A 22,197-nucleotide genomic window follows, 5' to 3' on the forward strand; every position below is an offset into this window, starting at 1 on the left:
AAGTAACCAAGCCACAGTGTTCTGAAGTGTCTTAGATGCTTCAGTTCAAACTTCGGGAAGGCAAGCGTAAATTATGTTACAGTAGTCTAATCGGGAACCTATAAATGCATGAAACAGTGTATAAAAAGCATCAAAATCAAAGATACCTTTAACAGATCTTAACCTACGGAGGGTAAAAATGCTATTCTTCAAGACGGAGGAGATCTGAGCAGAAAATTTAAGATTTGAATCTAGAACAACTCCTAAGTATTTGAATTGAGTAACTGGCTCAATTGGTGTTTCAAATAATGGTGAGGGTGAAACATGAGAAGGAAAACGGGGCTGTGAGGCAGCCCGTGCAGGAATAGGAGAGTAAATACCTTCTAGAACAGTGTTTCCCAAGTCAGTCCTGGATTACCCTCTTGCCAGTCAGGTTTTCAGGATATCCACAATGAATATGCATAAAAGATTTTGCCTATAATGGAGGCAGTGTATTCAAATCAGTCTCATGCATATTCACTGTGGATACTCTGAAAACCTGACTGGCAAGGGGGTACTCAAGGACTGACTTGGGAAACACTGCTCTAGAACTTATTCACTATTTAGCACATTAGCATCTTTGTACTTTATGTAACCTTATAATGATGTGTAAATGGATTAAAATTTATCTACGTTAGCTCACATATTGTCTCTTTCTCGTGTACAAGAAATTCCAACTTCAGGTACAGTACATTGCCTAAGGAAATGGCCTTTTTAATGGTACTATGTCTTAAAACATGTTAGCCCATAAAAGGTATCATATTCTCTTAGGCTTCCACAGCTGGTGTCCTGATCATTGTGACTGTTTGAGTAGTTCCACATTCAAATGCAAATAACTGCGCTAGCAGGGATCCCTAAGGCCCACCAGTTGAAGACTTCACCCGGCCAGAACTCTTCCAAGCTGGGTAGCCAGCGGCACTATCCCAGAGCAGTTGCCACCAGTTCTCCACGCATGCTGAGTTTTCGTGCATGCAAAAAAACTGAGCATGCTTTGGTGGGGGGGGGGGGGGGGGGGATGATTACTACTCTTGGACACTGCCACTGGCTACCCAGCTTGGAAGAGTTCTGGCCAAGAGGGGTCATCAGCTGGCGGTGCTTGGGGATCCTTGCCAGCCACAGCAAGAGTGGGTCAATTTTGGGTGGGCCTGAACCTCTGCCCATCCATGGCAACGCCATTGAACGAAACTTGAAGAAAGCCACAGCACAATGGTTAAAACATCAGTTTCACTTACCTGGACAGCTGCAATGATCAAAAGGTATCACGTCCACCTAGCTGCCTTCTTTTTTTTTTTTTTAACTGACTAAAACAGGTTATACCTTTTATAAACTTCAAATGTTCAATCATGTTTTTGGCAAATTATTTTTCTAGGCTGAGAAGAAACATAAACGATATCAAGAACTTGACAGGTTTATGCACTATTACACAAGATTTAAGAACCATGAGCTCAGCTATCAGGTATTTGTGAGACTATTTCTGTTGATTTTCTCTTCACTTGAATACCAGTTCTTCCTTCAGCATAGTGAAAATGCATTTTGAGACACAACCAGTCACATTTCCAATTACCACATGTTGTACACCACTTTTGATTTGTTTGCTAATCTGAAGGAGTACAGTATGCATGTGGTTCCACTGGTAGAGTTAGGAGCAAGACATAACTTGGAAGAAAGGGATAGGAGATTAAGCTGCTCTTGATGAGACTACAAGTAAGAAAACGTTTTTGAAAAATCACTTTCTTACTTTCAGGGAATTGCACGTGCAAGAGAATAAGCAAACCTGTTTTATACTGTTTCCAGTGAATCATGTGTGACGTGGTGAATTAGCTGCATCACATTGTTTTCTTCTGTCGGCCCCTTCTGGTTCCTCCTAACCTATTTAAAATACAAACTTAAAAATGGACAGAACAAGTGTTAAACCACATATTCTCCATGCAGGCTTTCTCTAATATGTTATGTATATGCAGATCCCTATCCAGAAGAGCTTACAATGTTTCATCTATGATGCTCAGGATGAACAACTCCTATTTGCCTGTCAGCACAGTCCAAGTTCTCCTATACTGGATCCAAGATCCTAGTCCTTGGTCATGTCTTAAATGTTATAAACTATGTGACAGCCCAGATCTGCACAATTCCTTTGTTTGGTCCTCCTTAGTTGCCTGTCTAAGCCATTGGCCTGCACTGGCCTACCTTTCTGACAGCAACAACTAATAGTAGAATATTAATATTAAATAGAAAATGGGGGACACAGCAGGAGAGGAAAGTGAAGGCACAAGGACAGAGCATGGGCACAAAATAAAAAATTAAAATGCTGCTACGAGGCAGGTCCATAATTGCAGATAAATTCCAACAATTAATCAGATACAAAAGCCTGAGTATAATAAGCTTTTAAGGCAGATTTAAATTTACCAAGGGGTAAAAGGAGCATTCGGGGAAGACAAAGCCATAGCGGTGAGATTAAATGAATTCTTTGCTTAAGTCTTCACTGAGGAAGATTTGGGAGAGATACCGGTGCCAGAAATGGTATTCAGAGCTGACAATTCAGAGAAACTGAATGAAATCTCTGTAAACCTGTAAGATGTAATGGGGCAATTTGACAAATTGAAGAGTATCAAATCATAGTAACATAGTAGATGACGGCAGAAAAAGACCTGCACGGTCCATCCAGTCTGCCCAGCAAGATAAACTCATATGTGCTACTTTTTGTGTGTACCCTACCTTGATTTGTACCTGTCCTCTTCAGGGCACAGACCGTACAAGTCTGCCCAGCACTATCCCCGCCTCCCAACCACCAGCCCAGCCTCCACCACCAGCTCTGGCACAGACCATATAAGTCTGCCCAGCATTTTCCCCGCCTCCCAACCACCAGCCCCGGCATAGACAGTATAAGTCTGCCCAGCACTATCCCCGCCTCCCAACCACCAGCCCCGCCTCCCACCACTGGCTCTGCCACCCAATCTCGGCTAATCTCCTGAGGATCCATTCTTTCTGAACAGGATTCCTTTATATTTATCCCACGCATGTTTCAATTTCGTTACCGTTTTCATTTCCACCACCTCCCGCGGGAGGGCATTCCAAGCATCCACCACTCTCTCCGTGAAGAAATACTTCCTGACATTTTTCTTGAGTCTGCCCCCCTTCAATCTCATTTCATGTCCTCTCGTTCTACCGCCTTCCCCTCTCCGGAAAAGGTTTCAAATCTTCTCCAAGGACAAGCAGGCTTACAATTCTCACAAGTGGGTAGACGCATCCCGTGTCGTCTGGGTCGGCAAAATGCCATAGAAAAAAATGAGCTTTCTGGAGCATGTGTGAGTGCCTTCCCGCCCACAGCGTGGCCATGCCATTCAGTTTCATTTTCTCCGCTTGAGAAGCATCAGCTTTTTTCACTTGCTTGTCACACAGTATTTCCTATTCGCAAAATCCCTTACGGTCCCTAGCTTTTTAGCCTGCGTTTTAAGTTTCTTTTCTTTTTCAGCGCGGGCCGGTTTTAGGCCTCCTCGGTCGGGTCTCTTTTTTGTTCCTTCTTCCCCTTTTTTAGGCAACATCGCAACATTTAATTTCGCCAAAGCCATTTTTTCCTTCCATGTCATCAGACTCCCAATGGCTTCAGACAATGTACCCAGTGCAAGTGGACCATCTCGGGAAAAGACATCCATTCTTGGTGTCTACAGTGCCTCAATCACGACCATAGCCCTGCCAATTGTGTCCTTTGTCTTCATATGAAGAAAAGGACCCAAATTTCCCGAGAGGCTCAATGCGACAAGATTTTTGGAGCCAGGTCTGGTTGTTCAACATCAGCATCGAGGTCGAAGGCTTTGGCGTCAACATTGAGTCTTGCATCGGAGTCACGGTAGGAATGGTAGCTGTGAGACCCCGAGACACTGGGTGCATTGAGGTATCGAGTGGGTCTCCACCTGTCTCAAGGCCTCCTAAAATGCAGGCCCCCCCGGGGCCGTCCATTGTCAGGACTGTCCATTGTTGGATCCGACCCCGAGGCAACATCGTCCTCATCAGCACCGAGGAGCATGGATAACATGCAACGGGCAAAGGCCAAGAAACACCGTCACCGATCTCCATCGACACTTGGTGCCGAGGGATTCATAGTAACATAGTAGATGACGGCAGAAAAAGACCTGCACGGTCCACCCAGTCTGCCCAACAAGATAAACTCACATGTGCCATTTTTTGTGTATACCTTACCTTGATTTGTACCTGTCTTTTTCAGGGCACAGACCGTATAAGTCTGCCCAGCACTATCCCCGCCTCCCACCACTGGCTCTGGCACAGACCGTATAAGTCTGCCCAGCACTATCCCCACCTCCCAACCACCAGCCCTGCCTCCCACCACCGGCTAAGCTTCTGGGGATCCCTTCCTTCTGAGCAGGATTCCTTTATGTTTATCCCACGCATGTTTGAATTCCATTACCGTTTTCCTCTCCACCACCTCCCACGGGAGGGCATTCCAAGCATCCACCACTCTCTCCGTGAAAAAATACTTCCTGACGTTTTTCTTCAGTCTGCCCCCCTTCAATCTCATTTCATGTCCTCTAGTTCTACCTCCTTCCCACCTCCGGAAAAGGTTCGTTTGCGGATTAATACCTTTCAAATATTTAAACGTCTGTATCATATCACCCCCGTTTCTCCTTTCCTCCAGGGTATACATGTTCAGGTCAACAAGTCTCTCCTCATACGTCTTGCAACGCAAATCCCATACCATTCTCGTAGCTTTTCTTTGCACCGCTTCCATTTTTTTAACATCCTTCGCAAGATACGGCCTCCAAAACTGAACACAATACTCCAGGTGGGGCCTCACCAACGTCTTATACAGGGGTATTAAAACCTCTTTTCTTCTGCTGGTCACACCTCTCTCTATACAGCCTAGCAATCTTCTAGCTACGGCCACCGCCTTGTCACACTGTTTCGTCGCCTTCAGGTCCGCAGATACTATCACCCCAAGATCCCTCTCCCGTCCGTACCTATCAGACTCCCACCGCCTAACACATACGTCTCCCATGGATTTCTACTCCCTAAGTGCATCACTTTGCATTTCTTCGCATTGAATTTTAATTGCCAAACGTTAGACCATTCTTCTAGCTTCCGCAGATCTTTTTTCATGCTTTCCACTCCCTCCGGGGTATCCATTCTGTTGCAAATCTTAGTGTCATCCGCAAAAAGGCAAACTTTACCTTGTAAGCCTTCGGCATTATCACTCACAAATATATTGAATAGAATCGGCCCCAGCACCGATTCCTGAGGCACTCCACTACTCACTTTTCCCTCCTCTGAGCGAACTCCATTTACCACCATCCTCTGGCGTCTGCCCGTCAACCAGTTCCTAATCCAGTTCACCACTTCGGGTTCTATCTTCAGCCCGTCTAGTTTATTCAAGAGCCTCCTGTGGGGAACCGTGTCAAAAGCTTTGCTGAAATCTAAGTAGATTACGTCCATAGCACATCCACGATTTAATTCTCCGGTCACCCAGTCAAAGAATTCAATGAGATTCGTTTGGCACGATTTCCTTTTGGTAAAACCATGTTGTCTCGGATCTTGCAACTTATTTGCTTCCAGGAAATTCACTATCCTTTCCTTCAGCATCGCTTCCATTACTTTTCCAATAACCGAAGTGAGGCTTACTGGCCTGTAGTTTCCAGCTTCTTCCCTATCACCACTTTTCTGAAGAGGGACCACCTCCGCCGTTCTCCAATCCCACGGAACCTCTCCGTCTCCAAGGATTTATTAAACAAATCTTTAAGAGGACCCGCAGGAACCTCTCTGAGCTCCCTCAATATCCTGGGGTGGATCCCATCTGGTCCCACTGCTTTGTCCACCTTTAGATTTTTAAGTTTTATTTTATTTATTTTTGTTACATTTGTACCCCGCGCTTTCCCACTCATGGCAGGCTCTATGCGGCAGGCAATGGAGGGTTAAGTGACTTGCCCAGAGTCACAAGGAGCTGCCTGTGCTGGGAATCGAACTCAGTTCCTCAGTTCCCCAGGACTAATGTCCACCACCCTAACCACTAGGCCACTCCTCCATACACACTCTCTTCTGTGAACGGTGCTATATCCACTCCATTCTCACATGTACTTTTGCCAGTCAATTGCGGTCCTGCTCCAGGATTTTCTTCTGTGAAAATAGAACAAAAGTATCTATTTAGCAAATTTGCTTTTTCTTCATCATTATCTATATAGCGGTTCTCAGCATCTTTCAGTCTCACAATTCCCTTTTTAGTCTTCCTCCTTTCACTAATATACCTGAAGAAAGTTTTGTCACCCCTCCTTACATTTCTAGCCATTTGTTCTTCCGCTTGCGCTTTCGCCAGACGTATCGCTCTCTTGGCTTCTTTCAGTTTCATCCGGTATTCCTCCCCATGTTCCTCTTATTGAGTCTTTCTGTATTTCAGGAACGCCAACTCTTTAGCCTTTATTTTCTCAGCCACTTGTTTGGAGAACCATATCGGTTTCCTTTTTTTCTTGCTTTTCTTTACATAAAGGTTTGTGGCCCTATTTATAGCTTCTTTCAGCTTGGACCATTGTCCTTCCACTTCTCGTTCATCCTCCCATCCCATCAGCTCCTTCCTCAGGTATTCCCCCATTTTACTAAAGTCAGCATGCTTGAAATCCAGGACTTTGATTTTTGAGTGGCTGCCCTCCACTTCAGCTGTCATATCAAACCAAACCGTTTGATGGTCACTGCCGCCCAGGTGGGCACCCACTCGGACATTTGACACACTATCCCCATTTGTGAGCACCAGATCCAGCGTTGCTCCCTCCTTCGTGGGTTCCGTCACCATTTGTCTGAGCAGAGCACCCAAAAGGCACTGACGCCAGGAAGACCGCTCCCCCTCCATCTAGGAGGTGCTGATGTGTGCATCTCCAAGCAGCAGAGGTCCTGCTCCCTCACTGGCCACGGTGGTTCTGCAACCTGAGCTCCAACCAGCCCCGCAGCCTTTAACCATGGAGGCCCTCGATGAGCGCATCTGGGCCTTGCTCCCTGAGCTTCTGGAAGGCCTCATGCAGCGATGTGCATCGGCATCAGAGTTGCTTGAATCTGCCATGCCTTCCGCTGCAGCCCCGCCTGACCCACAGTGCGGCCTCTGATGCCAGCGCCGTTTGCGGCCCCAGTGTTGACAGCCACCCAGGTCGGTACCCCTTCAGGGTCGGTGTAGGAAGATTCGCTGGAGTCAAGATAGGAGCGGCTCCTCAACACAGTTCTTGAGTTCATGGGTCCTCGACGTCAAGGCAGGCCCAGTCTCGGACATCCCAGAGGGAAGTGTTGTCCGATACCGAAGAGGAGCTCTCATGAGATTCAGAAGAGGATCCCTGGTACTTTTCCTCCGATGAGCCCTCCCCTCTACCTGAGAGGAGACTCTCTGCACCTGAGAGCCTCTCATTCACCTCTTTTGTATGGGAAATGGCTGAGGCCATTCCATTCCCCGCAGAAGTGGAGGATGAGCCCAGGGCCAAAATGCTCAAGGTCCTGGACTACACCTCCCCTCCTAAGGAGGCAGTGACAGCTGCTTTCTCACAAGGTACTCAAGGCCGTCTTTGTCAGGCACTGGGTGTCCCCTCTGTCCCTGTGGTCCCCAAGAAAATTGACACCCAGTATCGGATCCACGGGAAACCTGGTTTGGTGAGGTCTCAGTTACCCCACGACTCCATGGTGGTGGATGCCACTCTCAAAAAAGCCAGGAGTATTAGGTACTATGCCTCAGTTCCCCCTGGCAGAGAAGTTAGAACCCTGGACTCTTTTGGGAGAAAAATGTATCAGGCCTCTATGCTCATTGCCCATATTCAATCACACCAGCCCTTCACGAGCGTCGGTGTGGCAGCTGTCAGACTTGGTCAATGCACTCCCTCTGGAGCAGGCCAAGCCATTTCACCAGTTACTCAAGCAGCAGAAGGCATATCGCAAGTTCTTGGCCAAGGGCATTTACGACACTTTTGACATGGCATCCAGGATCTTTCCCCAAGGTACAGCAATGTGCAGACTCTCATGGCTGCATCTTTATGACCTGGACCATTCTGTCCAGCAGAGAATGGCGGATACCCCTTGCTGAGGGGGATAATCTTTTCAGAGAGAAGGTTTGAGGAGGTCACTGACTGAATAAAGAAGCATACTGATGCTGTATCTTCTCTCTCCCACTGGGCGTCTTCTGCAACTGCCTCCTCATGCAGAAGGTATTTTGATAGGTCGCGGAATGCCCCCAATTCCTATTCCAGGCATAGGTACACTCCTGCGGCTCGCCAATCTGCTCAGGCTCAGCCCCAGGACACTCGTTCTCATCAACAGCATTCGCCCAAGGCCACTACTGCTCCCCAGCAAAAGCAAGGGACAAGCTTTAGGCTGGCTCCAGCAGAGCATAGCCACAGTAAAAGTGGTTGTCCTGGACGACTTGCCAGTTTGGGTAAGGTTAATGTTTTTTCACCAAATGTGACCTCTCATAACCTCCGACCGGTGGGTTCTTCAAATAGTCCGGCTTGGATACACCCTCAATTTGCTTTCCAAACCTCCAAATTGTCCACCGAGAGCCCATTCTTTCAGCTCTCAGCACTGTGAGGTACTTGCAGAGGAACTCTTCGCCCTTCTGAAGGCCCATGCAGTCGAACCCATTCCACCAGGGCAAAGATTCTATTCCAGGTACTTCCTTGTGCAGAAAAACGGGGAGATGCGTCCCATCCTAGACCTAAGGGCCCTGAACAAATTCTTAGTCCGAGAAAAGTTCAGGATGGTTTCCCTGGGCACCCTTCTTCCCATGATTCAGGAAAATGATTGACTATGCTCTCTGGACTTGAAGGATGCATATACATACATCCCAATACTTCCAGCCCACAGGAAGTATCTTTGGTTTCGGCTGGGAACACTTCACTTTCAGTACCGCGTGTTGCCTTTTGGCCTCGCATCAGCTCCCAGGGTCTTTACAAGTGCCTAGTTGTAGTCGCAGTGTCGCTGCGCAAACTGGGAGTCCAGGTGTTCTCTTATCTCGACGATTGGGTGGTGAAGTGCACCTCCGAGGACAGTGATCGGGAGTCCATTCGGATGACTATTCGGGTGCTGGAACTACTAAGGTTCGTGATCATCAACCCCAGGTCCCATCTCCATCCTGTTCAACAATTGGAGTTCATAGGAGCCCTGCTCGATACGAAGAATGTCTGAGCTTACCTCTCGGGGGCGCGTACAGACAATCTTTTGCTAGTGTCCAAGGTTCAGACATCACAGCAGGTCACAGCTCAGCAGATGATGAGATTGTTGGGCCACATGTTTTCCACAGTTTACGTTACACCCATGGCACATCTACACATGAGATCTACTCAATGGACCCTGGCTTCTCAGTGGTATCAAGCCACGGGAAATCTAGAAGATGTCATCCAAGTGTCCCCAGAGCTTGTTCTCTGTCTTCAATGGTGGACAATTCGGCCCAATTTGACCTTGAGACTTCCATTTCAAATTCCCCAGCTGCAAAAAGTGCTGGCGATGGATGCATCTCTCCTAGGTTGGGGAGCTCATGTAGATGGGCTTCACACTCAAGGCATTAGTCCCTCCAGGAAAAGAGTCTTCAGATCAATCTCTTGGAGCTCTGAGCGATCTGGAACGCTCTAAAGGCTTTCAGAGATCGGCTATCCCATCAAATTATTCTCATTCAAACAGACAATCAGGTTGCAATGTATTACACTAACAAGCAGGGAGGCACCAGATCTCACCCTCTGTGTTAAGAAGCCATCCAGGTGTGACATTGGGCTCGCCAACACGGCATGTTTCTCCAAGCCATTTATCTGGCGGGTGTAAACAATGACCTGGCTGACAGGCTGAGCAAGAAAATGCAACCATATGAGTGGTCTCTAAATATAGGCATAGCCTGCAAGAGTTTCCGAGCATCAGGCACCCCTTCAGTGGATCTTTTTGCCACTTAGGTCAATAACAAGGTCCCTCAGTTCTGTTCCAGGCTTCAGGCCCATGACAGACTAGCATCAGATGCCATCGTTCTACATTGGGGGACAGATCTTCTGTATGTGTATCGTCCGATACCTCTAGTGGGTAAGACTGTATTGAAACTCAAGCAAGACTGAGAACCATTATTCTGATTATGCTCTACTGGCCACGACAGATTTGTTTCTCTCTTCTTCTGGAATTATCCTCCGAAGAACTGTGGAGATTGGAGTGTTTTCCGACCCACTTCACTCAGAATGAGGGGTCGCTTCCGCATCCCAATCTCCAGTCTCTGGTTCTCATGGCCTGGATGTTGAGAGCCTAGAATTCACTTCCTTGGGTCTTTCGGAGGGTGTCTCTCGGGTCTTGCTGGCTTCCAGGAAAGATTCCACTAAAGTGTTATTCTTTCAAATGGAGGAGGTTTGCCATCTGGTGTGATAGAAAGGCCATAGATCCCCTTTCTTGTCCTACACAGACCCTGCTTGAATACCTTCTACACATCAGAGTCTGGTCTCAAGACCAACTCCGTAAGTTCAATTAGTGCTTATCATCATCGTGTAGAATGTAAGCCTATCTCTGGACAGCTTTTAGTTGTTCGCTTCATGAGAGGTTTGCTTTTGTCAAAGCCCCCTGTCAAACCTCCACCAGTGTCATGGGATCTCAACGTCATTCTCACCCAGCTGATGAAAGCTCCTATTGAGCCACTGAATTCCTGCCATCTGAAGTACTTGACCTGGAAGGTCGTTTTCTTGTTGGCTGTACTTCAGCTCGTAGGGTCAGTGAGCTTTAGGCCCTAGCAGTGGATACACCTTCTACTAAGTTTAATCACAACAGATTAGTCCTCCACACGCACCTAAGTTCCTAACAAAGGTGGTGTTGGAATTCCATCTGAACCAGTCGATTGTCCTGCCAACATTCTTTCCTCGACCTAATGCCCATCCTGGCGAAAGCATCTTGCACACTTTGGACTGCAAAAGAGCACTGGCCTTTTACATGGCGCAGATGAAGCCCTTCAGACAGTCCACCCAGCTTTTTGTTTCTTTTGATCCCAACAGGATGGAGGTCACCATTGGGAAACGCACCATATCCAATTGGCTAGCAGATTGCATCTTCTTCGCTTATGCCTAGGCTGGGCTGACTTTGGAGGGTCATGTCTCAGCTCATAATGTTAGAGCCATGGCTGCATCAGTAGCCCACGAAGTCAGCCTCCATTGAAGAGATTTGCAAGGTTGCAAATACCATGCAGTCCAGATAGCGAAGATACTTACCTGTAGCAGGTATTCTCTGTAGGACAGCAGGCTTCATATTCTCAAAATGCCATAGAAAAAAAATGAGAGCTTTCTGGAGTGCAAGCAGCGCTCCAAAGTGCATGCACAAGTGCCTTCCCACCCGCAGCTTTCAGTTTAGTACAAAAGCAAAATACGAAATAAAATATGAAGAAAAGACAACTCCAAGGGGAGGTGGGCGGGATTGTGAGAATATGAAGCCTGCTGTTCTCAGAGAATTCCTGCTACAGGTAAGTATCTTCACTTTCTCTGAGGACAAGCAAGGTTACAATTCTCACAATCCCTAACAAACAGTGGTTATTTGGGCCTCGCAACGGCGAAGACTTAACGCAGATTAACCTGAAACTATATACAACTAGATGAGGGTACAGCCTGGAACAGAACAAAACAGGCTACCATAAGGAACACAGTGCCAAATGAGAAGTATAGAATGATAAAGATGACTCCATACTAATTTAATATTTGTGGTGAGGTATATCACCATTATTAAATAGCACTTCTGTAACGTAGCTTCCCACTATTCCAGAACCTGTGGGATAGTTATATCCGTCAACTAGCAGGTGCTGGACATGCTGCGTTCGGCACCTAACCCTTACCGTTCAGTGAATCCAGACTGCCCCAATTTGACTGCCCCTATCGGACCGACCGTTCACTTGTCTATTAGATTGTAAGCTCTTTGAGCAGGGACTGTCTCTCTTTGTTAAATTGTACAGCGCTGCGTAACCCTAGTAGCGCTCTAGAAATGTTAAGTAGTAGTAGTATTTTGCTCCTGGTCCAGTTAGTCAACTGGACCACAGTTGAGCTTTGTGGTGGCTTGAGTCTTCAGGATCATATCTGGGGGCCTTAAGATCCCTGTCTCTAGTGCCCCGCGAATCTACTTCTTCCCACCCTTCACTTCTCCCCTGTTTCCTGTGGATCTCTCCTTTTTCAGCACAACAACGTTTAAAAAAAAAAAAAAAAGGAGATGGAAAGAGGTTTACTGAAGAGTGTGGGACAGAGTATCAGTCCTGATTCTTTCTCATCTGGGGTAAGACTTGTGGAGACTGTGAGCTTGAGGAGAGCAGCCAGCAGTGGTAAGTCTGACTAAAGTTTGAGAACCGCTTGGAGGGTTTTACTTGGTGTAGATGAGGGATTCTGACTTACAGCTTGGGACCACGTTGTGCTGCGCTTGTGACAGTTGGGGTGAATGGTGACTCCTGCGGAGTTAAGCGGTGTTCCCACTGTGGGACTCGACAGCTGGCATCGGGGCTTTGCAAACTGGGAATCCTGTGGGATGCAGAGGAACAGCACATCTTTGTATTTGGCACAACATCCGAATAGCCAGGTACCAGGCTCTCCAGCAGGGCTGGTATGTAGTTTGATGCAGAAGAGCACAGGAACAGGCACCATTTTGTTGGTGTCGACTGGCCATGAGGAACAGCCTTTGTCTGATCACTCACAGATCAAAGCTGCCATTTTACAGCCTCCTGGCTGGATAGAGCATTCAGCGGCATCAGGATCTTTGTTTTCTCTAAAGTTTATATTGCTCTTAGACCAGGCCTATTTACTGAAACAGGGACAAAGTTTCTGCAAATGTGCTTCAGTTTCTCGCTCCGCTGCCTCTCCGACTCCTAAGAGATCTCTTTTAGACCTCCAGGAGTGGGAAGATAAGGCTATCTCTGCTTCACCCTCTTTATCTGATATGACCTCGAACTGTTCAGCAGAGCCATCATTCAAGGAGCTGTTAGAGGAGGAGAGCTTTCTCTGGAGGAGGGGGATGATACGAAAGTACTGAGGGTGTTTCATAAAGAGGAGCTCAGTACTATTAATTCTGAGGCACTGGTGGTGCTTTCCATTGGGGAGCTGCCTTCTTCAGCGTCAGCAATGCCATCTTTGCCAATAATGAGAGGATTGAGAGGGCCTTGTAAGGCCTTCCCAATGCATCAAGACATTCAGGACCTGATTACAGCAGAATGAGTCTCACCAGATGTGGGACTGTGAGTGGGAAGAACCATGAATCACCTCTACCTGTTGTTTCTGGAGGAGACAGATAAATTGCAGCTTCCCAGCGTGGACTCCGTTGTTATGGCAGAGACTAAGAAGACCACCTTGCTGGTGGAAGGGGGCATTGCCTAAAAGACGTACAGGAAAAGAAACTAGAAGGCTCGCTGAAACAAGCCTTTGAAGTGGCCTCTTTGGGCCTTCAAACAACAGTGGCATCAGCAGTCTTCAACACAAGATGAGGCCATAACGCCCAACTGGAGGCAGAGTTGGCCTACTTTGCGGATGCTGTTTATGACATGTTACAGATTACGACCTGCTGTATGTCTTTGGCTAGCAGCTAGTTGCGACATTGGGCAGTGGATGCAGCGTCAAAGTCATGTCTAGTTAAATTGTCCATTCGGGGCAAGTGGCTACCTATAGTTGTTGTCCATAATTGACTGCATCCCAGATGCTGTTTTGTTGGATATTTGGATGTTTTGTTTCATTAATTCTTACTCGTCAACTTTGATTGAAATTATTTGACTCCTGAAACTTGCGCATGTGGCGCTGAAATGTAGGACTGCATTGAGTCAGTGTTGTTGTTGCACAAAGTTGATTAACTGTTGATAAACGCCCCATATTGGAACTACATTGGTCTACCCCCTTTTTGTTTTGTTTTGTTGTTTGGAGGATACTTCTGCTTCTTTTTGCCTGTGCCTTTTGGTAAAGAGAGCCCACAATTGCTAGATGGATGAAGGAGATGATCATGTCAGTTTATTTGCTTGCAGAGAAGCAGACTCCTCAGGCCTTCTGGTCTCATTCTATGAGGTGTACAGCGACATTCTGAGCGGAGACTACCTTACTGTATCTGGCAGATATTTGCAAGCTGGCAATGTGGTCAACGCTGCATACCTGTGTCAAGCACTACAGGTTGGAAGTGGTGCACTCAGAAGCCAGTTTTGGGACCTCAGTCCTCAGGATAGCGGCGCCAGGATCCCGCCCATTCTAGGGATTGCTTTTAGAAATCCAACAGGTTCTGGAATAGTGGGAAGCTAAGTATTGGACAGAGAAATTAGGTATTACCTGATAATTTTGTTTCCATTAATCCTTCCCACTGTTCCAGAGGTCTGCCCGAGGATTCTGAGATGTTTAGTTGGTGTGAAGTAATGAGTCAATCAACAACTCACCTTGCATTATGCTTCCTGCATATCTCTTGATCTCTACCAGTTGTCCAGAGATAAGAGAGGCCCACACATGTTTGCTCATCTTGTTAGTGTGAAGTTAGCAAGTAGTTTAAGTTTGTTGTGTTACTCTGAGTTTCTCCTTACTGCTTGTCTACATAAATACTGAGGAGCTGGACTGGATGCCATGAGAGATATCTGAGATGGATGCTAAGCAGAATGAAGTGAACAGTGGTGTTGGAAAACAGGGCAGAAAACAAAATCACTTACCTATTTAACAGGTGTTTATTTATTTATTTAAAATATTTCTGAACCTCTCCAATCACCCTAGGCGGTGTACAACACGGGAACGTATACAGTCATTAGCATCGAGACAGTTTATATTTAAAAACAAACAAGCACAGCAACTAACATTGTACAGTGAGCAGCCCCCTACATTGCAACTCCAAACGCCTGAGTAAAAAAGAGTGATTTCAGCTGTGTCCTGAATTGCACAATGAATGACACTACTCGTATTTCCACTGGCAATGTATTCCAAATTGAGGCATCAGCAATTTTGAAGCATTGCAGATCAATTAGCCTCAAGCTGGATGCACCTAAACGAAAGGATATCTATTAAGCACTTATCAATAGAACACAAATTTCGAGAGGGCTGATGCAAGCTAAAAGAGAAAAACAATAAGGGAGGAGCGTTAGCTTTCAAGGCTTTAAATCAGAGTCAGAACCTTGAACCTGAAGGTGTTCTCTGAAGGCAGCAGTTCTCCGGTCTCCCAAATCCTTTCTTCTCCCCTTTTACAATTGAACTCATTAGCTTAATTACAGAACAGAGGCATACTGCACAAGAATAGGGGTACGAGTACCTGAAATACATGTGCCGAGGGATCACTGTATTGTTTTTGTTTGCTTGTTTTTATAAAGTTGTGAAAATGGTACTGTTGGAGGACATTAGTTACTGTATATGTGGAACTAATAAATTGTTGCTTTCAGAGATCAGCTGTTACAGGTAAACAGCCCTCACTGTCCCTCTGTACTGGGGTCTAATGAAATCCACTAGTAACTGTGTCCAGTTTCGGAGGCCACACCCATAAAAGTAATTGAAACGATGAAGGTGATTCACTGGAGAGCTACCAAAGTGTTACATAGCCAGTACTTGCAAAAATAGTATATGTAAACTCCTTTGACTGTATTTACAGAAAGGCAATATGTCAAGTGTAGAATAAACATAAACATAGCCAGCTCTACAAGTCATTCATAGACTTGAAGCTAAAGATATACTCTCTGGAAGAAGGAGAAAAATGAGACACATGATACAAACATTCAAACATCTCATAGACTTCAGTCAGTTATCAAAAGGTAACATTGTCAATAGAATGAGAAATCCAAGGGCACAAAGTCTTTATGAAGCTGAAAGGAAGGGGATTCTTAGGGAAAGCATGCAAGAAAATAGTCACTGAGAGGGTACTGTCTGGAATAGATTTCCAGCAGAAGAGATGGTAGGGGAAATGTGGTAGAATTCAAAAATGCATGGAATAGGCAGAAAGAGATTTTAGTAGTGCATCTTGGGTAGTATTCACAGCAGAAATGGTACAAATGAATAAACTTTGTTAACAGTGTGGCATATGTTTAAATGCTCATCCATGCATCTGATGACTTATGATTGACAAGTATTTATCTTGGGCATCTGAAGATGAGTGGGCCTAATTTGCCTAAAATAATAGGATGCTGAAGTGAGACATTAAATGTGTAATGATGCATAAGGTGAAAAGCATTATGACAATTTATTCCTGTATAGGGTCACTTACAATAAGTATGTTCAATTTATTTTCTCTTATAGCTAGAACAGCGTCTTCTAAAAACAGCCAAAGAAAAGATGGAACAGTTGAGTAGAGCTCTTGGTGGAAGTAAGTTTCATGCTGCTCCTACTTATTGTGACTTGAATTGTCAGGTATTTGATGGCAATTAACTTATCAGTAGTATATAGTAACAATAAATATAAAAGTGTAACTGGGAAGACCTCAAGAAGTCATCTAATCTGTCCTTTAATCTCTGTTGTACCTATATCATCTTAACTAAAAATTTGTCCCCCTGGTGAGGACTGTAGAACAGTCACCACTCTCATTGTAGCTTCTGAAGACTGTTGGCAAATCATTCTTGTATTAACTTTTCTAAGCCCAATAAACCCAGCTCCTCATCAATCCAACTAAAAGCAGTAGACAGGTGAGAAAATAGCACAATTAACAACACAATTGATATTTCAAAATTTGAAAGCACCACCTTTGTGTGTTCTCCCTTTTCCATGTCTAAGAAAAAAATTGGGAGTCTTTATACCTGTTTAACAATTGTTGCATCATATACAAACTTAGTAAATACTGGTTCCAGTGTCACTGGCAAATCTTATAAAGTAAATTTTCTTGTCTATTGTTTGGAAACAAGCTGTTACAGCTATGTTATTTATACTATTCCAGGCTGTAAATTGGTTAGGATCATTATGTTTAAGTTAGTGGCTTGGGAACTACAAATACTGCATAACAAAAAACTGTCAATATGCCTGTTGTTACACTTAGAAACACTGCCACTATGTAATACCGGTGTATAATAAGTCATTTTTCATATGTAAATATTATAAAGCTTTGTCCCATAAATGGCTGATAACACACATTATAGTGCAACTCAGTAAAAAACAAAAATGTTTTAACTTCCTGCATAGCAGTGTGAACTAATCTGGCTCTTTCTTTGGGTTGCAGACAGATAAGTATGGTTTGCTCACCTATAGCTGTCCTTTCTCTCTCTCTCTCTACCATTTTTACCACATTTTAAATTGCTTTTCCTTTTCTGTATACTTGAAAAATACAAACTTCCTCTGGCAAAGGCTGAAAGGAAATGTTGCCCAAGACCTCAATTGTGACTTTCCCACTACCAGGGTGAGCAACGGCAAGGCATAGAGTCCTCATAAAATACAGACGGAAGGCAGTGCGCAGTATCAAAAAGGCTTTATTCTATACAAAAAGGGAAATAAACAAGCCTGTTTCCTCACAGGCTTTTCACTCTAAATAAAGTCTCTTAAATATAATCCTGGAACCTTGTCCCTGGCAGGTTCCACATTTCAATAAAGACTACTTTTCCCTATTGGTTCGGGGTTTCTGCACCTTGTCCCAGACACAGGCTTCATAGGATAAATATACAGTCACTTCTTCTTAACTTAGCGCGCTTTTTATAAAGGCACGATCTAAAAATAAGCATGCACTAAATGCTAGAAATACCCATATATTCCTATGGGTGTCTCTAGCATTTAGCGTGCGCTAAAAACACTACCACACCTTTGTAAAAGACCTCCTTAGGCTCCTGTAGTCTCTTTCTTATACACTCCACAGGGTTTGTTAACATTCACTCTTTTAGCTATGAAGTTCAAGGAAACTTCTCCTACCTCACTGAAGTTTGACCTAGCAGTTACCGGATTCTGAAAGTCCTCTGCACTTAGGTTCCCACTCTCTCTCTCTCTTGGACATCTCTGTATTGGGGCTTCCCTCTCTCTCACTGACTCAGGGCATTTAACGCCGCCTCAGCAGATTAGTGCCACCAGCTGAGATGTGGCTAAACTGTAACCTTAGTGAGAGAACCTTTCTAGGGACATTTGCTATTATGTCACTACCTCCCTCATACAGGGTCCCTGAACTAGTATCAGCCTAGTCCCTCCATTCTGCCCCCCTTCAGGCTTTTGTTCCTGTCAGACTGAAGACATACACCTGAGCTTTCTGTGCAGGAATGGTGCCACCAAATCTTGGAGCTAACCTTGGTCTGCAGCCTGCTTAATGTCATGTTAAAAGCTGGGGTGGATGGTTTTACTACATATTGGAAGATGTCAAATGATTTAATGCCTCTCACAATAATATCAAAGTGCATTGCCAGCTGTTTAGAAACTATGGGCCTGAAATTCAAAGTACTTACGCAAATAATAGCTACCCCTTGATTTTCAGCAGCACTTTCCTTCCTCTTCCTCTTCCTGTCCTTCAAAGCGATTCACTTCAAGAAGTTATTGGAGCAATTGTTTTCTTACCAGGTCGCTTTTCTCTGGAACTCTCCCTGTTTCTGTTTTTCAGTTTCATTCGCTGAAATTTAAAGACATTTTATTTCTTAAAAGGCTTGTCTGTACCTTGAAATCTTTTATTTTCTTCCCTGATTTTTTTTCTCTTGTAAACCACTTTGGACTCAAATTTTAGGGGTGGTATATAAGTGCAATAACTATCCAGATAGTGTTGCTGAAAATCATTACTGATGCCCAGAACTATCCGGATATTGCCAGGGCAGGGGAAGACAGAGCCAGAAGTCATCTGGTTAGCGGTTATATTCAATCCACTAACCAGATAACCGTCTGGATAAAGTTAGGAATGCAAAAGCGCTGTCCTAACTTTATCCAGTTAGCTGTCCAGATAGTGGGCTCAATATCATTATATCACAATAGCTGTGTCAGTCTCCGTGCTATCTGAATATTCAGCACCAGATGCCAGCACTAAATATCTGGCTATTTTTTTTAACATTGTGCCTGGCATTTAAAAAAAAAAAAAAAAAAAGCGTGAACCACAGTAACTTTATATTTTTTCTTATATTTTGTATGCTATATTTTGAGTCCTGCAGATACTGTATGTAGTGCTTTAACTTTCATGCATGGCTTGCTCTTGCAGTTCAAGGAGGCTGTCCCGACACCACATTTATTGAACATGCGGTTCATGAGCTCCTAAAAACTCGGCGGATTCTCAAGTGTTCTTATCCTTATGGATTCTTTCTGGAACCTAAAAGCACAAAGAAAGAAATATTTGAACTTATGCAGGTAATATATGTGTAATGCTTGATTAAAGACCCTGTTTACTAAGGCGCGCTAGCATTTTTAGCTTGTGCTAATGCTAGAGACACCCATATATTCCTATGGGTGTCTCTAGTGTTAGCACACACATTTTTAGCACGTGCTAAAAGATTAGCACCCCTATAGCGCGGCTTAGTAAACGGGGCTCTTATTTTACATTTTTTTTCTCTTGAGGACCAGCAGGATGAAACATACACTGGTGACCTCATCTGGAACTCTGCATGGGAATGGCTCTCCAGCAACTTCTCAAAGTCTTTGAGGAAGGCACATTCATGTGCTTTCTCACCCACCACCATTGTGCGGGATCAAGCCAGTCTCTTCTTTTCCTTGGAGCAGTGAGGACACAAGAAAATAAGCATTGCCATACTGGAACAGACCAAAGTTTCATCAAGCCCAGTATTCTGTTTCCAGCGGTGGCCAATCCAGGTCACAAGTACCTGACAAAATCCCAGGACAGTAAAACAGATTTTATGCTCCCTATCCTAGAAATAAGTAGTGGATTTTTACAAGTCCATCTTAATAATAGCTTATGGACTTTTCTTTTAAAAATTATCCAAACCTTTTTTAAACCGTGCTAAGCTAACTGCTTTTACCACATTCTCTGGCAACAAATTACAAAGTTTAATTACATGTTAAGGTGAAGAATTATTTTCTCCGGTTTGTTTTAAATTTAACATAGTAAGTGACGGCAGACAAAGACCTGAATGGTCCATCCAGTCTGCCCAACAGTTACATTCATTCTCAATTGTAGATTAAATCAACAATGAACGTGATATTATATACTTGACCGTGGTCTATCTTTGTTGTTTCTAGGACATAGACCATAGAAATCCGCCCAGCTGTTTTTACTACTTTATAACTTCATTGCTTGCCCCCCCTAGTCCTAGTATTTTTGGAAAGAGTAAACAAGCGATTCACATCTACCTGTTCCACTCCACTCAGTATTTCATAGACCTCTATTATGTCTCCAAGCTGAAGAATCCCTGGCCATTTTAGCCTTTCTTCATAGGAAAGTCGTCCCATCCACTTTATCATTTTTTTCGCCCTTCTCTGTACCTTTTCTAATTCCGCTATATCTTTTGAGATGCATTGACTAGAACTGCACACAGTTATTGAGGTGTGGTCACACCATGGGGTGATGCAAAAGCATTATAACATTCATATTTTTGTTTACTGTTCCTTTCCTAGTAATTCCTAACATTCTATTTGCTTTCTTAGCCACTGCTGCACACTGAGCAGAGGGTTTCAACGTATCATCAATGATGACAACTAACTCCTTTTCCTGGGCAGTGATTCCTAACTTGGAATCTTGCATCACATAGCTATAGTTTGGGTTCCTCTTTCCCACATGTATCACTTTGCACTTGCTCACATTAAATGTCATCTGCCATTTGTCTGTCCAGTCTCCCAGTCTGTTAAAGTCCTCTTGCAATTTTTCACAATCCTCTTGTGATTTAACAACTTTGAATAACTTTGTGTCATCAGCAAATTTAGTTACCTCACTAGTTATTCCCATCTCTAGATCATTTATATAAATATATTAAAAAGCAGTGGTCCCAGCATAGACCCCTAAGAATCCCCACTATCTACTGTTCTCCATTGAGAATACTGACTATTTAACCCTACTCTCTGATTTCTATCTTTTAACCAGTTTTCAGTCCACATTACCTCCTATCCCATGGCTCTATAATTTCCTCAGGAGTCTTTCATGAGGTAGTTTATGAAATGCCTTTCGAAAATTCAGATACACAAGTTCAACTGACTCAACTGTATCCACATTTGTATTGACCCCTTCAAAAAAATGTAGTAGATTGATGAGGCAAAATTTTCCTTGCCTTAATTCATGTTGGCTTTGTCTCATTAATTCATGCTTATGTATACGCTCTGTAATTTTGTTCTTTATAATAGTCTCTACCATTTTACCTGGCACCAACCTCAGACTCATTGGTTTGTAATTTCTCAGATCATCTCTGGAACGCTTTTAAAAAATTGGCGTTACATTTGCCACCCACCAATCTTCCAGTACCATGCTTGATATTAAAGATAAATTACATATTATTAACAGTAGATCTGAAAGTTCATCTTTCAACTTTATCAGTACTCTGGGATATATACCATCCAGTCCAGGCAATTTGCTACTTTTTAGTTTGTCAAATTGCTCTATTACATCTTCTAGGTTTCCAGAGATTTGTTTCAGTTTCTGTGATTCATCAGCATTGAATACCATTTCTGGCACTGGTATCTCTCCCACATCTTCCTCTGTGAAAATTGAAGCAAAGAATTATTGAATCTCTCCACTATGGCCTTGTCTTCCCCAGTGCCCCTTTTATCCTTTGACAAAAGAGAAAATATTCCACAAACAGTGAAAGAAAAGGGATGGTAAACAAAACAATATGTGGAAAATAATAATTTCCTTGTCATCAAGCAGATAAAGCCATTACGTATGGGTTGTGTCCATCAGCCAGCAGGGGGAGATAGAGAGCACTCAGCTTTTCACAGTGCCTCATGGCCAGCTAGCTCCACTGCCTCTTCAGTATTCTCTATCTCCCCAAGCAGGGTGGCTGCAGCTTCTTCGAGCCTGGGGGTGGCTCCTGGCTTGCCAGTTGTTAGCCAGGGTGTTAGAGGCTATAGCAGCTTCACTTTGAAGGCACATAGGTCAGCCCTTTCCCTGCCTTACCCATGCCCCCGTGGATGTGGACATATTAGCTTGCTTTCCCCTGTCCTTTCCCACTCAGTGGATGCAGGCACATTGGTTCGCCTTTCCCTGCCTTTCCCACATATCTTAGCCTCCGGAGTGATTTTATTTACCTCTTTTGCCTCTGCTTTCCTCACAGCGTTAAAAATAAATAATTAAAGTCACGTCGCGCTTTAGCGCAGCGATCTTGGAAAAGAGGTTTTTTTCTTGAGATTCTTCTGCAGGACCGGAGCTGTGATACTCGGTCTAGTGAGGTAAGAGTGTTTTCTGACTCCT

General features: G+C 44.3%; 1 protein-coding gene across 4 annotated transcripts in view; it reads left to right on the forward strand.

Moving 5' to 3' along the window:
* The window catches only part of ANKIB1 (ankyrin repeat and IBR domain containing 1), a 410,970-nt gene that overhangs the window by 289,284 nt on the left and 99,489 nt on the right, over positions 1-22,197 (forward strand). For all 4 annotated transcript variants that reach the window (XM_030200246.1, XM_030200271.1, XM_030200262.1 and 1 more), the window contains exons 13-15: positions 1,388-1,474; positions 16,203-16,269; positions 19,048-19,193. In XM_030200246.1, the coding sequence (XP_030056106.1) occupies positions 1,388-1,474; positions 16,203-16,269; positions 19,048-19,193 (300 nt within the window). The remainder of the gene's footprint in view (positions 1-1,387; positions 1,475-16,202; positions 16,270-19,047; positions 19,194-22,197) is intronic.

Source organism: Microcaecilia unicolor, chromosome 1, assembly GCF_901765095.1.
Source record: "Microcaecilia unicolor chromosome 1, aMicUni1.1, whole genome shotgun sequence".
In the NCBI taxonomy this organism is placed as follows: Eukaryota; Metazoa; Chordata; class Amphibia; order Gymnophiona; family Siphonopidae; genus Microcaecilia; species Microcaecilia unicolor.